Source organism: Daldinia decipiens (genome assembly GCF_022478715.1).
Source record: "Daldinia decipiens strain CBS 113046 unplaced genomic scaffold F4813scaffold_18, whole genome shotgun sequence".
Taxonomy (NCBI): domain Eukaryota; kingdom Fungi; phylum Ascomycota; class Sordariomycetes; order Xylariales; family Hypoxylaceae; genus Daldinia; species Daldinia decipiens.
In genome coordinates, this window is record NW_026054561.1 from 467,674 (window position 1) to 481,025 (window position 13,352).

General features: G+C 41.2%; 6 protein-coding genes and 1 non-coding gene across 7 annotated transcripts; 3 read left to right on the plus strand and 4 right to left on the minus strand.

The window, feature by feature from the left end:
• Positions 1-212: 212 nt before the first annotated feature.
• F4813DRAFT_t79 lies at positions 213-284 on the plus strand. Its single transcript has one exon. It is a non-coding gene; the product is annotated as a tRNA-Ala (tRNA).
• A 540-nt stretch (positions 285-824) lies between these two features.
• F4813DRAFT_85401 (FAD/NAD(P)-binding domain-containing protein) lies at positions 825-2,692 on the plus strand. The gene is made up of 2 exons (XM_049248967.1): positions 825-1,643; positions 1,693-2,692. The coding sequence occupies exons 1-2, from the start codon at positions 1,139-1,141 to the stop codon at positions 2,637-2,639; spliced, it is 1,452 nt and encodes a 483-aa protein (XP_049099272.1). The 5' UTR covers positions 825-1,138; the 3' UTR covers positions 2,640-2,692.
• A 57-nt stretch (positions 2,693-2,749) lies between these two features.
• F4813DRAFT_85402 (FAD binding domain protein) lies at positions 2,750-4,847 on the minus strand. Its single transcript, XM_049248968.1, has 4 exons — positions 4,288-4,847; positions 3,955-4,226; positions 3,514-3,878; positions 2,750-3,458 (listed from the first exon to the last, which is right to left on the minus strand). The coding sequence occupies exons 1-4, from the start codon at positions 4,596-4,598 to the stop codon at positions 3,048-3,050; spliced, it is 1,359 nt and encodes a 452-aa protein (XP_049099273.1). The 5' UTR covers positions 4,599-4,847; the 3' UTR covers positions 2,750-3,047.
• Positions 4,848-7,165: 2,318 nt separating this feature from the next.
• F4813DRAFT_360997 (uncharacterized protein) lies at positions 7,166-7,948 on the minus strand. Its single transcript, XM_049243477.1, has one exon. It carries the CDS (start codon positions 7,778-7,780, stop codon positions 7,403-7,405), a length of 378 nt encoding a protein of 125 aa, XP_049099274.1. The 5' UTR covers positions 7,781-7,948; the 3' UTR covers positions 7,166-7,402.
• Positions 7,949-8,206: 258 nt separating this feature from the next.
• Positions 8,207-9,331, minus strand: F4813DRAFT_360999 (uncharacterized protein). The gene is made up of 2 exons (XM_049243478.1): positions 8,837-9,331; positions 8,207-8,775 (listed from the first exon to the last, which is right to left on the minus strand). The coding sequence occupies exons 1-2, from the start codon at positions 9,031-9,033 to the stop codon at positions 8,319-8,321; spliced, it is 654 nt and encodes a 217-aa protein (XP_049099275.1). The 5' UTR covers positions 9,034-9,331; the 3' UTR covers positions 8,207-8,318.
• A 1,953-nt stretch (positions 9,332-11,284) lies between these two features.
• Positions 11,285-11,697, plus strand: F4813DRAFT_396488 (uncharacterized protein; the record flags this gene model as incomplete). The annotated part of the gene is made up of 1 exon (XM_049247830.1): positions 11,285-11,697. The coding sequence occupies one exon, from the start codon at positions 11,285-11,287 to the stop codon at positions 11,642-11,644; it is 360 nt and encodes a 119-aa protein (XP_049099276.1). The 3' UTR covers positions 11,645-11,697.
• A 688-nt stretch (positions 11,698-12,385) lies between these two features.
• On the minus strand, positions 12,386-13,261 carry F4813DRAFT_396490 (uncharacterized protein; the record flags this gene model as incomplete). The annotated part of the gene is made up of 1 exon (XM_049247831.1): positions 12,386-13,261. One exon carries the CDS (start codon positions 13,259-13,261, stop codon positions 12,386-12,388), a length of 876 nt encoding a protein of 291 aa, XP_049099277.1.
• Between the last annotated feature and the right edge of the window lie 91 nt (positions 13,262-13,352).

Here is a 13,352-nt window from a genome sequence, read left to right on the forward strand (position 1 = left end):
CTTGATATTAGCTAGGCAAAGATAGTAGAGAATCGTTTATATGGCTATTAGCAAGACCATAAATTCATGTTGCCACTTAAAGATCTATGTAAGTTAAGCTATCAGGATAGTGGTTTGGTGTTGTGGGACAATATAAATGCTTAATCCAAACTTTTCAACCAATCAGATCAAGCGGGGATATTCCTTGCAATGTTCTTTTCTTCCCTGTTCAAGGGCGTGTAACTCAGTGGTAGAGTGCTCGCTTCGCATGCGAGAAGTCCAGAGTTCAACTCCCTGCTCGTCCAAGATATTTTTGCTAGTACATATTAGTCTGATGAAATATTTTTTTGTGTCCTAGTGTCCTAGTGTCCCGGTGTTCCGCATGTGGAGTTTCAGCTTGCTTTAAGAGGGCTAAACTAAAAAGGAGGGCGGAAAACTCCTTTTGGGAACTGGAAGTCGAAAGCGGGGCGATCTAATGCAACTGTAAATCTGCAGTAGGTACAAGAGGATGTAATTGCGTTTATAAATAAGTTAGAATCGATTCTTTAAACAATAGGATTGCCTGAGTAAGCGGCCTTGCGACTTTATAGTTAACCCCTTACTTCAGTCGTAATCCGCAATTACAACATTTTATTCCCTTGCATTTTATCTAGCGGGTCGCGCATCCGGGATTATGCTAGGTTCTCTTGGCTTACCAAAAGAAAAGGAAAAAGGAAAAAGGAAAAAGAAATACATAGGTATCTTTCTATTATAAGAAACAAGCTTCAAGTGACACGGCCATACACCTCTTGTACTCAAACGACAAGTGATAGGTCTATAAACATGGCGGGTGCCAAAGCCGTACAGTTGTCAGGCAAGTAGTAAGTAAGGGCTATATTCTATATTCCACCTTGCCCTGATGTGTAAACTCAACCTATCGTACCATCTAAATAGGCGATCACATGCAATACCACCTTGTTTAGTTACACAACAGTACTAGAATACCACCTTGTCTAATATAGAATGATGCCAACAGGCTACAGCCCCTTTAAATGTTATGCACTTTATACTTGAATAGATACCTAAGTAGATTAAATCTCCCGGAGAGAAGAGTTAACAGCTCAACTTCTAACCTACCCGTTCACATCTGACCAGAGACCTTCACCTCGGGCAGTCAACGATGGCACAATTCCAGCCAGCAACCACTGAGGTTGAAATTCTCGATGTTCTCATTGTGGGAGCAGGAATCTCTGGGATCAATTGTGCATATCGGCTCCAGACCCAACTCCTCCATGTCAAATTCGCTATTCTAGAAGGCCGCGATCAAATTGGAGGCACCTGGGATCTATATCGCTACCCAGGCGTACGCAATGACTCACATATATATTCCATGGCCTTTGCGTGGCATGCTTGGCCGTTCCCGAATCCAATAGCCACGGGAGCCCAGATCATGGAATATCTCTCGGATGCCGTGTCTAAATATCGTTTGGATAAGTATATCCGATTTCGTCATAAAGTATTGTCGGTGAACTGGTCTACAACAGGCCAGAATTGGAGTATAGTGGCCGTAAATCATAATGGCATAACCAAGAAGTTCCACGCTCGTTGGATTATCCTGGGAACAGGGTACTACGATTATAGCACACCTTTCCAAACAGTCATACCTGGTCTAGAAAATTTCAAGGGTAAGAAAATTCGACGTAGTTCAAGTGTCGATTTAACAGCCTATTATAGGAAAGGTCGTCCACCCGCAATTTTGGCCGTCGGGTTTCGATTATACTAATAAGAAAATTGCCATCATCGGGAGTGGTGCTTCAGCTATTAGTATGCTTCCAGCGCTCCCGGAGAGAGCAACCCAAGTCACGATGGTTCAGCGGAGTCCTACATATATAGCTCCAATTCCAAATACATCGTGGATTCACCACTATTTCCCTCGGTTTCTCGTCGATATATGTTATCTTATTACGCCCTACCTTATAGTACTACTGTGTCGGCACTTCCCCGACTTTGTCAGAGAATTGTTTCGTAAAGAAGCAACAAGGCTACTGCCAAAAAGCATTGATCACGATACACATTTCAAGCCGCGGTACAATCCGTGGGAGCAACGGATTTGTGTAGACCCAGACGGTGCTTTCTTCAAAGCACTTCGTTTACCAAATGTGCGCCTCGTCACTGGTGAAATCCATATGGTAACAAATAACGAGATTAGAATGAAAGATGGCCAGACTGTGGATACTGACATCATCGTCACCGCAACAGGTCTCAAGATGATGATGGGAGGAAAGATTGAGATACGAGTTGACAATGAACCTGTATCATGGCGAGGGCGTTATGTTTGGAATGGGGCCATGTTAGACTCAGTTCCGAATATGATGTTTATGTTTGGATACGCAAATCATGCCTGGACTATTGGTGCCGATAATACGGCTATAGTTCTAACCAGGCTTTGGAAATACATGGAAAGAAACTCAGTCAGGTCTGCGATACCTAGAGTATCAGAGGATGCAGCAACAGGTACACAACGTATATGGCAGCTCAGTTCCACGTACGTGCTGGCAGTCGATGAAGAATTGCCTGTCTATAGAATGACTGGTAATTGGAAACCGAGGAATCGCCCACCAGTCGATTTTTTGCATGCGCGATGGGGAAATTGTACGAGCGGTCTGGAATTTTCTACCTGACTTTATTACATAGAGTAGCCTAGTATATCAACGAATGCACCATTATATCTACTTAACTACATAAGCTAGGTAACTTATGATCGAAACAGCGAGACTTGATATTATATAAAGGCTAGTGTAGTCTATATCAAGCACATAGTCTCTTTCAGTGACGCTTTATATGTACCCAGTAGAAACACGAATAGTAGCGATTATTAGGTAAGTATTTAAGAGGTTAGGTTCTATCAAGCCCCTGAAAGAATGTGCAAATAGTAATCGATGCTCCGACATAGATTCTACTAGAAAGTACGGTAGATGTACTAGAGGAATGCTTATATTGTAGCTTAATCTTCCATCTATGTTGATGCAGAAATAAATAGCTACGGTATTTCACTCTCTCTTAAGGCACTCGGGCATAGAAACAAGCTCTTATTCTAAATCTTCATCTTCAGAATCACCAGTCGTCACTTCATCTTCCCATGTCAGCCGGCCACGTGGAAAATTACCCGTCCCGATATACTCAAGCTTGGGCTCCCCCTTAATAATCTTGCTGAATTGATCAGTTAGATATCGTTCGGGGAGCCATGGGAAAATCCATCGGGAGAGTAATTTAGTCAGTAAAGTATCCCAAGTCAGGATTCTTGTGCTAAAGAGAGATAGATCCATGATCGTCTTCATCCGTGCGTAGCGCTTAGTCTGGTAGGATTCAAATATGCGTTCCAGCGTACTTGGGGATAGACTTGGCTCGTTGCGAGATACAATCTCCCTCTTTAGCTGGTTGCAAAGAGTTGCAATAGACCCAATTGAGGAATTGGCCCCGAAACCCATGTGGAAAGTAAACTGTTTCTGTAAGCAACTAAGAATGTAGGTAAAGATGTCAGACTGTTCAACATACCTTATGAGCAGCATCTCCAGCAAGGACAATTCGGCCGCAGTGCCATTTATTTAGCACACCCTCCTCGATGTTTACGAGAGAGGCGCGCTCGCGCTTACGCCACAACTCTCCGAATAGCAGTGACTCGCAAACAGGATAGGAGGCTACTGTCTCAGCTAGATGCTCGGCATCTTGAGCGGTATAGAACATTCTCCTCGGCCATATGACCGGTTCTTTGAGACGAAAGGTCACAAACGTAAATACGTGGTCTGGTTGTGATATGACCGTAAAGGAAAAGTGCGTGTTGTGTACGAAATGAGTATCACGCCCAATCTCTGGCATAGTAGGCCCGACTAAAATGAGAACCTTCCAGTTTGCCTTCATGCCTATCCAGATGTTAGTCTCCTAGGAGGCATGTATAATACACTACATAATTCAGCACATATTCAAAAACTTACTTACACATCTTTTCCTTCATCGTAACACTACCAGGGATAGTTTTGTTTGCATAATCCCACATCATGCTCCTGACAGAGCTATGCACTCCGTCGCAGCCGATTACCATGTCACCTATCTCAACCGTTTCATCCGCAAGGACAGCTTCGATATCATCCTCAACGTGTCTTAACCGTTTAACGGAGCAACCCAGCTTAACCAGTGACTTGGTAGGGAGGTTATCGTAAAGTATTTGCAGCAATCTTCGCCGTTCAATTATGACCCCAGAGTTTCCATGGCTAACATCAATCATAATTCAGCCCATACTCTGGCGATTTTGTGAGGTGATTCCATACGTACTTCTCTTTAAGGTGCTCAAATAAGTCAATATCCGATATAATAGTCCCATCCGGTAGTCGGAGTTTTACTCTATTTGCCGGTGCGCCTGCTGATTCGACCGTTTCTAGACAGCCGATCTGGTGCAATATTCGTGTAGAATTCGGATATACACTTATGCTAGCACCTTCAGCAGGCGCAATCTCCGCGCGCTTCTCGAGGACGACATGATCGATACCCGCTCGTTGTAGGCAATTAGAAGCCATAAGGCCAGCAATACCACCACCGACGACGATGACTCTAAATGGACGAGTGGCCGAATCTTGCGAATCCATATCTAAGGTCGATGGGAACCCAGGAGTTGTGTCTAGGCGTTATAGAACTAGGTTGAATTGCCTTAATTATCAGGCTCTAGTATATAAAGCAAACATTTGGGAGGGTTTTTGCGTGTAGTTCGCGGGTCATATAATAAGTGAGACCCTTGAAAAGGTTATATTAGCCATGTATATTCACAGTTAATCTACGTTATCAGCTTTATGGCAATTAAGGCGCCCAGTCTCACGCTATCTGTCTACAGCTCTCGGTGTTTGGCTGGAGCCAGTGGCAAAGGTAGAGGTTAGTTGCATATAAGTCAAAGCACCCTTACGGGGGCCACCCTAGTGGGGGCCACCTCAAATTTTTAGACCTTTAAAATAAGCATTTTAACTTTAATTTAATGTTATTTAATTAAATTAAATTTAATTAATTTATAATTTATTATATTTTAATAACAATATAGTTCTCTATTATTAACTTAACTAATAAAGCTTTATCTTCCAAATTAATATTGGAATTGCTAATTGTAACTATATTACCTAATTTCTAAGCCTTTAACTATTCCTTCTCTTTTATAATAGTTTTAATATTTATAAATGTCGAATTTAGGTTAGATAATACCTTATACCGTTTTTACAACTTTATATTTACTAATACCTTTTTTAAATATTTAATGTAAACTTTTATTATAGTTAATTTTATAATAGCCTTATTAAAGGCCTTACTAATTTTATTAAATAAAAAATTTACTGTAAGTTTAGTAAATATTATATTAATCTTAAATAATTCTTTAATTAAAATATTAATATTTCGTAAACTTAAAAGCATTGCTAAAGGAATTAAAGCTATATTTTCGATAAAATTAAACTTTTTTAAATTAGAAATAAAATCCGAAAGGGCCGGGATAATATCGGGAACCTCTCGGAACATAAGCCGATAATTTAATAACTTATTCTAATCCTTAAAATAGATCCCCGTAGCCTTCTAGTCAACCAATATATTATATTTAATTAAACGTTTTTTTTATATTATTTAATAAGTTATAATAAATTCCTTTTTACCAAGATTAAAAATATAATATAATTGGCATACCTTAATAAATTTATAATAATAACTTTATTTTATCAATAAGAATATATCCACGTTAATAACCTATAAGACGTATGATAAATATACCAAAATAAAAATAATATAAACTTTATTTATAAAATATTTCTAAAAGAATTTTATTGTAGTATAATTATTGTAACTGTTAAAGATTAATAATTATTATTATTAATAATTTAATAATCTTATTTCTTTTAAAAAAACTTTACGAAATTATTTAAATATAATATTATTATTAATCTAACCATTAAAAAATGTAATAAACTTTTAACCTTTAAATTTAACGTCTTTATTGTTAAGAAATTACTATTATTATATATATTTATTTATATATATAATAAAGAAATTTAAAAATTGGTTATTACCATTAATATATTTAATAATTAATATTTAGATTTTATTACTATAATCTTTAACTATAATACGCTTTTTATAAATTTCGCTAATAATTATTCCATTATTTTTAATCCTTTTTATAATCCCCATTTCGTTAACGTTATACGTATATTTAACCGGGATATTTTTAATCTTAAAAATTTTAAATCGGTTAAAAAAAATATTAATATTATTAATTATAACCCTGTTAACTTATTTATAATCGATTAAATAAACCTTAACCGATTTAATATTAAAATAATAAAATAAAAATTATATATATTAATATTTATTAAAGATATTAAACCAATAATTATAAATTAATAATCTTTTTATAATATTTTTAAATTAATATAAAAAAAACGTATGGCTAATATAGCTTAACGTAATAACCTAATTAACTAATTCTTTTTTTTAATATTTTAATAACTTCTAATGTTTCTCTAAATAGTTATTTTATATTCTATAGCCTAATATTTAATCTGTAAAATAGTATTGTAATATAAAGTATTTTTTAAACGCCTACCGTAAGGATACGCCGTTAAAAACATTATTTATCGCCGTAACGCAACGCAATTAAACTAAAAAAATAAGTATTTTAAAATTATAAAAAAATAAAGATTTAAATAATAAATTTTATTTTTTAATTAACTAAAAACTAATAAAATTATATAATAATTCGTATATAGACCTCATTGCGAATGCGTTACGTTTTTGAGGTGGCCCCCACTAGGGTGGCCCCCGTAAGGGTGCTTTGACTTATCTTAGAACAACAATATGTCGTACTTAGCTGCTTGGCTCTTTCGCATCCTGCTCTCCGATGAGTCTATTTAACAGGGCATTCCCTGTACGTTTTTCAAGGTATGTCTTAGATTCACCTACTGAAGAATCTATAAGCCAAAGGAAACTACTTCCTATTTTACGAAGCCATCTGTATATCTACGCCACTCCCATACCTCGAACTGAGTGTCATAGGGTTATATTTCCACACGGGTCTTCGCATTATACATAAAGAGCCAATAGAGAAGCATGAACTATTGCCATCCCGTCTGTCGTGACACGTGAGATACGGTTGGTCTCATGCACTCTCGGAGAACCTGCATAGATACTACCTTAATAGTAACTGAGCAACACTCTTCTGTGAAGATTCGAGATAAGCTGTTAACAATGAGTTTCACAAGCCTGTAGGACGAGATGCTTTAGCTACTAGGTTGGCTAGTTCCTCTGGATAGTTCACGTATGCCGCATGCGCACAATCCAATACTACTTTCTTAATAGCGACCTGTGCCTCCTTCGTATTTGCAAAGCACAAATCTTGAAGAATAGACGGCACACAACGATCCTACGTAGTGAAGATATATGTGCTCGGGATGTCTTTCCATGCTTCATACATTGTTTTCCCTTTAATAGCGTCCAAGTTGTGGTGCGTAGATAGTCGTTTCTGATCCTCCTGATCCTCAAGGCTTACATCATGACATAAAGCCTGAACGGGATCGTTAAGAAACCAGGTGCCGTCTTTTTCCAAAGTAATTTCTGGGATGCTCTCCAATGAGACACCTAGGTCCTCGATGAGGGTCCAAATGCTCTGGCCCTTGGCTAAAAGGTAAGCCGATAAGTAGAACAGATAAACAACGCCACCGGAAACGCCCTTAGCTTCACGATCCTTGCGAGTGAGACCCTCGACAGCATTCGTTCCTACAACACCTCCGTACGAATGCATGAACAGAATGACCTCTTTGCCATCGTTAACAAGAGACTTAACTATTTCGCGTACAGCTGCCACATCAGCATTGTGTGATGAATTAGGCGGTCGAGCACCATTGTTTGATGGCAAAGCTGGTACATGGACAGTAAATGATTTTGCTTGGAGTGCGTCAACCAGTTTTCGATATGCAGCAGGTAGCGTCCATGCACCACTTGCAAACCAGAATTATACCTCATATGGCATATCATCGGGCAGTATAGCGGTGTTGGCAGTTGTCATTTTTAGTTAGGTGCATACAAGTCTTTTTCAACATACACGTACAATCGCTTGCAAAGACTCTAATTGAATGTTGACTTAATTTGATTTAACTATTGATTAAGCAGTCGCGTCAGAGCTATAAACTTAAAGTCTAAACTTCCTAAGTAATATAAGTGGTAGACAGGTATTAGTAGGATTTATATTTTAAAAGGAGTTTCATCGTTACGAGTTGCATTCTCAACTTCTCTTCTATGAACTATTAACTAACGTTTATATTCGTACCTAAGGTACCTAACTATAACTCCGATACCTCCTGTCGGCCTATACTTGTCTCTTGCGCACATGGATTCCCAATCTCAAACCCCAAATCGATATCGTGTTGCTCGTAAAGCTGCTTCAATATGCGTAGCGCCTTGTGGCATATCCCCGCTACACTAGGATCACCGCTAAGTTTTCGTCTCGTGCTTAACCCTTGAGCTTGGACTCCGTCATCATCAGTGTAAGTCAGTTCTACCCGATCCTCATCATCGTCTCCTAGACTAAGCGACCGTTCAATGTACTTAAGTGGCATTGGTGCGCAAGGTGGCGGCTGTGCATAATTCTCAAAGCGAATAGGTACGTTTTGCGTGCTGTACAGACAAGATCCGGTAACACTGTCACACGACTCCCTCTCGCCAAGCTCAAGCCAGTGGAATGGATCGGCATCTGGCGTAAAGTACGACGCATTACCGTTGTTGCTTCTTAATCCCCACCTACAGACACGAAGTCGGCCATCAACAAGTAGAAACAAGATTGTATGGTGGAAGAACATACCAGCCGAAACTGAAAAAGCCCTTTTCTGTCATGTAGCTGAAGTAGTCGGCTGGGCATATCGTGTGGTCAGCCCAGGCCCCATTACTCAAGACCTCGACAACAGATGTGGCATGGAATAGCACTGGTTGCACAAACGGTGCCGCTCGGACTGTGGCGATAGCGGTAAAGAGAGCGAGTAATAGTTTTTGGAAGTCCATGCTTTCCCCCTTGTGTAGCTGTCGTAGATACCAAGCTACGATAAATGTTGAGGCGATAGTAGGTATGCACTTGACCTTACCCCTGAGATTTCTGCGTAGTATGAATCAAGGCGGCATTGAAAGAAACTTGAACATTATAAATGCATTAACTACTATGGTAAGTTACCTATGTATCTTGGGGGTTACAATAGCAAACGTGGATTTCTTTCGGATACCCACATCAAGTCTTGGCTTTCAAGCCACCCTTAAAGTAGACGATAAGTCTATATTTGAACAATACGTCTCAATTGAGTTGAGGGGTAAGACGTTTTATGGTAACGACTCGTTTCTTCCTCCTAGCCCTTCCTTTATCTGTTCGGTAAGACTATAAGTACCTAACAACCAATAGTAGCAATACCCCTTTTAGGAAGCTTCCAACTCAGTAAGCTGGGGATCGGATCCCCCAGTAAGCCTAGTCTTGGCTTGGCTTTTAAATAAGATGGAGCAATAGGGAAGTTAGAAATGTGAGATATAAAATGTGAAACAATACTCGTCCAACAGGTCCAGCACACACCGCTCCAGTAAGCGGGTGTGGAAGTCCTTGTTTCCCGCCAGAACAAAATTGCCGAGCCCGGGTCGGACGTAGATCTCGGACGATAATAGTAGCAATGAAGGTACTCCTACGCCGTGATTCCATTCGTACAGATCCACATTAAAGAAACTGTCTGGGTCATAAATTACTATCGAGGCCATGCAGATATCCTCGTGGCCAACCGGAAACAACATCATTCTATTTTCGCTTTATGGGAATCATCACGGTTGGATGCATCTGGAGAGTTTGGCCATGACGTCACCATCACCGAGCTGGCAGTTCTGTGGTGCGCAACTCTTGCCTTTAGGCTCACTCTATAATACTGAGGTAGTTTAACGAGATATCCTCGCTAGATTGCAGGGGAAATGTTCAGGAAGTATATTGTCTTTATTGTCTTCGAGTTTCGCAGGATTACCGACTCGGCGTAGAAGTAATAAACTCTTAATGCACCTAGTTAAGGTATCTTATAATAGTTCCTAGTAATATACAGCATGCATTTAGTTTATAGTAAACTAACCAACCATAGGAGCCTACGGCTATACACTAAAATTTTCCTTTCTTCTAGATGTCTCGTCTAAATTCCTAACAATTGCGTAACCATACAAGTCTTCACCCTTCTACGAGATTACAGTCTTACAAAATCAAACCAAGCCCATCCATTTACACGTCACAGAGATATTAAACATAGACCTAGATCCTTGAACTACCTCTTAGGCACTTACACAATGGCAGATAGGCCTAATAATGGCGCTTCACTAGCCGTAGCTGTTGTCATGAGCACTTTGGCCTCGTTGTGGGTTGGTCTACGGATATCGGCTCGACATATGCAGGGGATGTCTCCGTTACTGTCTGAAGATATTACTTGTTATCTCGCTCTGGCGTGTCTTCCACGCTAAACATTCCACCTAGGTACCAAGGTCCTAATTGTATATGTATATGACAGTTGACATACTATGGTTTGTGTGTCAACGGTGTTCTTTGTCGGTTCCGCCTTCGCACCATACCTATCTACCTCCTATTTTCTACTCTCACTAATGCGTATTGAAGTGGCTTTTCTAGGCGGCGCCGGGCTACACATCACACAGTTAGACCCTAATCAAGTCGACCAATTCTCTAAGTTTGTTTTTGTAGCTCGGGTCCTGTACCCCGTATGTCTGGGGTTCGTAAAGTTGAGCATTGCGAGTGTCTCCAACGTATCTTTTTCACACGCAACTTTCGCATAGCTGCGTATGTTGTCGTGGTGGTTTCGGTCGTTTGGATATTGCAGACTTTATTAATATGTGTGCTAATATGCCAACCCGTTGACCTCAACTGGGATCCAACTGTACGTAAGACGTGCGGTAACCAGAACATGGCTTTTACCTCGGTCGCTGTCGACATAGTGTCAGACCTTATGCTCATAGTGCTTCCGTTAAAGCCATTAATGGCACTATAAATTAAGACTTTACACAAGGTTGCCTTGTTGCTTATATTCGGTGCTGGGTTCATGTAAGTGGCTGTCCTATTTATAACTCTATCTTCGGCCATAACTACCTACGTACCATTCTAATACGGATAAACAGCACTATGGTAGCTTCCACTATTAGACTTTACATTACATATGAAACTGATTATAGCGATCTTCCCTATTATTCCGTTGGTAATAACTACCTAGGTATCGTTCAGCCGGGAATCGCTATCATGGTAGCTTACAGTCCTCTTCTCAAACTCATCGCAGACCGAGTACTCAGCTCAAGGTCCGGTGCTCGGTATGACAGCACAAACAAAAATTTGGATCGTAATATTGGTGTAAAATTAAGAGCGTTGGTTAAGAGCAATAAAAAGAGCTCAGTTGGCTCTTTGCGTTCAGTGTCTGCCACATTTGAGCAGCCCTTGGATATCGAGCACGACACTCGCGGCGGGATTGGGAACATAAGGACATACCAAGCCAGGATCCAAGCTCAACAGAATCCCTACTTGGATCGAGATGTTAGCGGTAGAATGGCCTTTGGTAACGAGCAGATTGCAGTTACACGGCAGGCAATTGTAACAAGTAGCTGATAGCCAGTAGCCAGTAGCCAGAGGTGCCAGTAATAGCTCATACGAGATACGGCATAGGCGACGAATGGTCCTTAAGTATGAATGATAGCAGATATTCAAACGATGTGCTAGAATCAATAATAAATGGGATTCAGAAGCGGAAAAGCGGCTATGTTGTTACATAAGGAACTCTAGACCTATAGCTCCGATTAGAAGTCATATATGCTATTGAATAATGCAGGGCAAATCATGAAACGCAAAGACGATGTACATGAAGATACGTATAAGTTCATAGCCGCTTATGGTAGATTGGACATGGGTCTACCATATATAGCATATCATACCATTGATGCCATCATCATAGCATTCGGGGTTATATCTCTACTTTGAGACCTTTAGGGTATACAGTAAGGGGTTCTTGAATATAGGGATCGGAAGTATGAGATGGGTTGTTAAAATACGCTCACTGGGACTGCTGAGAAAGGTTCATAGTGTCACGTTCAACCCATGGTGGTGTTAATGGCCTTTTGATATATTTAGTTACGACATTCCTTCAAACTACCCCCTATCCCTGATGATGTATAAGTCGGCAGTAATATCGTTTGCTTTCATATAATACAAGTTCCCTTCACGAACATATATAGAAGCATTCATTATACGATGTTGCGGAACAGCGAAAGATGCTCCCCTACTATTGCAGTATTATAAACATAAACCCATCATGCATTTCTCTTTTTCCTCTACACTCCCGTCCCTTCAATTCTATCTCTTTAGTACATCTCCCTGAGTAACAGACAAGAACTGATCCGCAGCCATTCCTAGCAACGTCTTCCGCGTCATCTGCAAGACAGCTTGTGGCCAATAGGGGTATACAATAGCGTTCCTACTGCTAGAAGCCGCATGCAGTAGCACTGTCTCGGCTAGTGCCCGCGGTGTAGGACGGTGGAACAGCAATTTCTCCTTATAGCCGACAGCTACATCGTCTATATGGCACGAAACAACGTTAACACCGTCTTGAGAGAGGTATCCAGACCCCCTGTGCGAATAACACGACTGTGTCCCATCGCCGCCACTAGCTATCGAAGAGGTGACGTTAATAACAAGCGCAGGCACATTCCGCTTAAGAAGCGACATCAGCACAGTCTTCAACTGCGGCAAGACCATGCCATCATCAGCATCGCCAACATAATCAATTAGCACAGTCAAATTCGCACCCTCCAGCGACTCCCCGACCCTCGCCGCAAACACCTCTACCGCATCGCCCTGTGCGTCCGTATCCACAACCACAACGCGGTATTTGTTCTCCGGGTACGCCTTCAGCAGCTCCGCCCGGAAACCCAGCAGTCTCTGCATCGTAGCTTTCCCGCCGCGGCAGCCCGACCCAGCGCCGTACAGAACGACGTTGAACCCGCGCGCAGCCAGCCCGAAGCACAGCTCCCGCGCGACGGGCTCCTGCCCGGCGCCCGCAACAAACGCCCACGCTGGCCTCCCCCGCGCCGCGTGCAGGAACCGTGTCAGCGGCGCGTCGTTCGTCATCCGGAGTCGCACGCGCGGCCAGATCACGGCAAGGGTCTCGCAGGCGGCGCAGAGGGCGGCGCCGGGGCCGAATAGAGAGAAGAGGGAGGTTATGATGCCCATTTCTGTGGACTGGAAGGGTGGAAAGGGGTGTTGTCGCGACGAAGTATCTGGCCGTCTTATGGGCGAGGTAGGTCAGTTTTCTCTTAGAGAT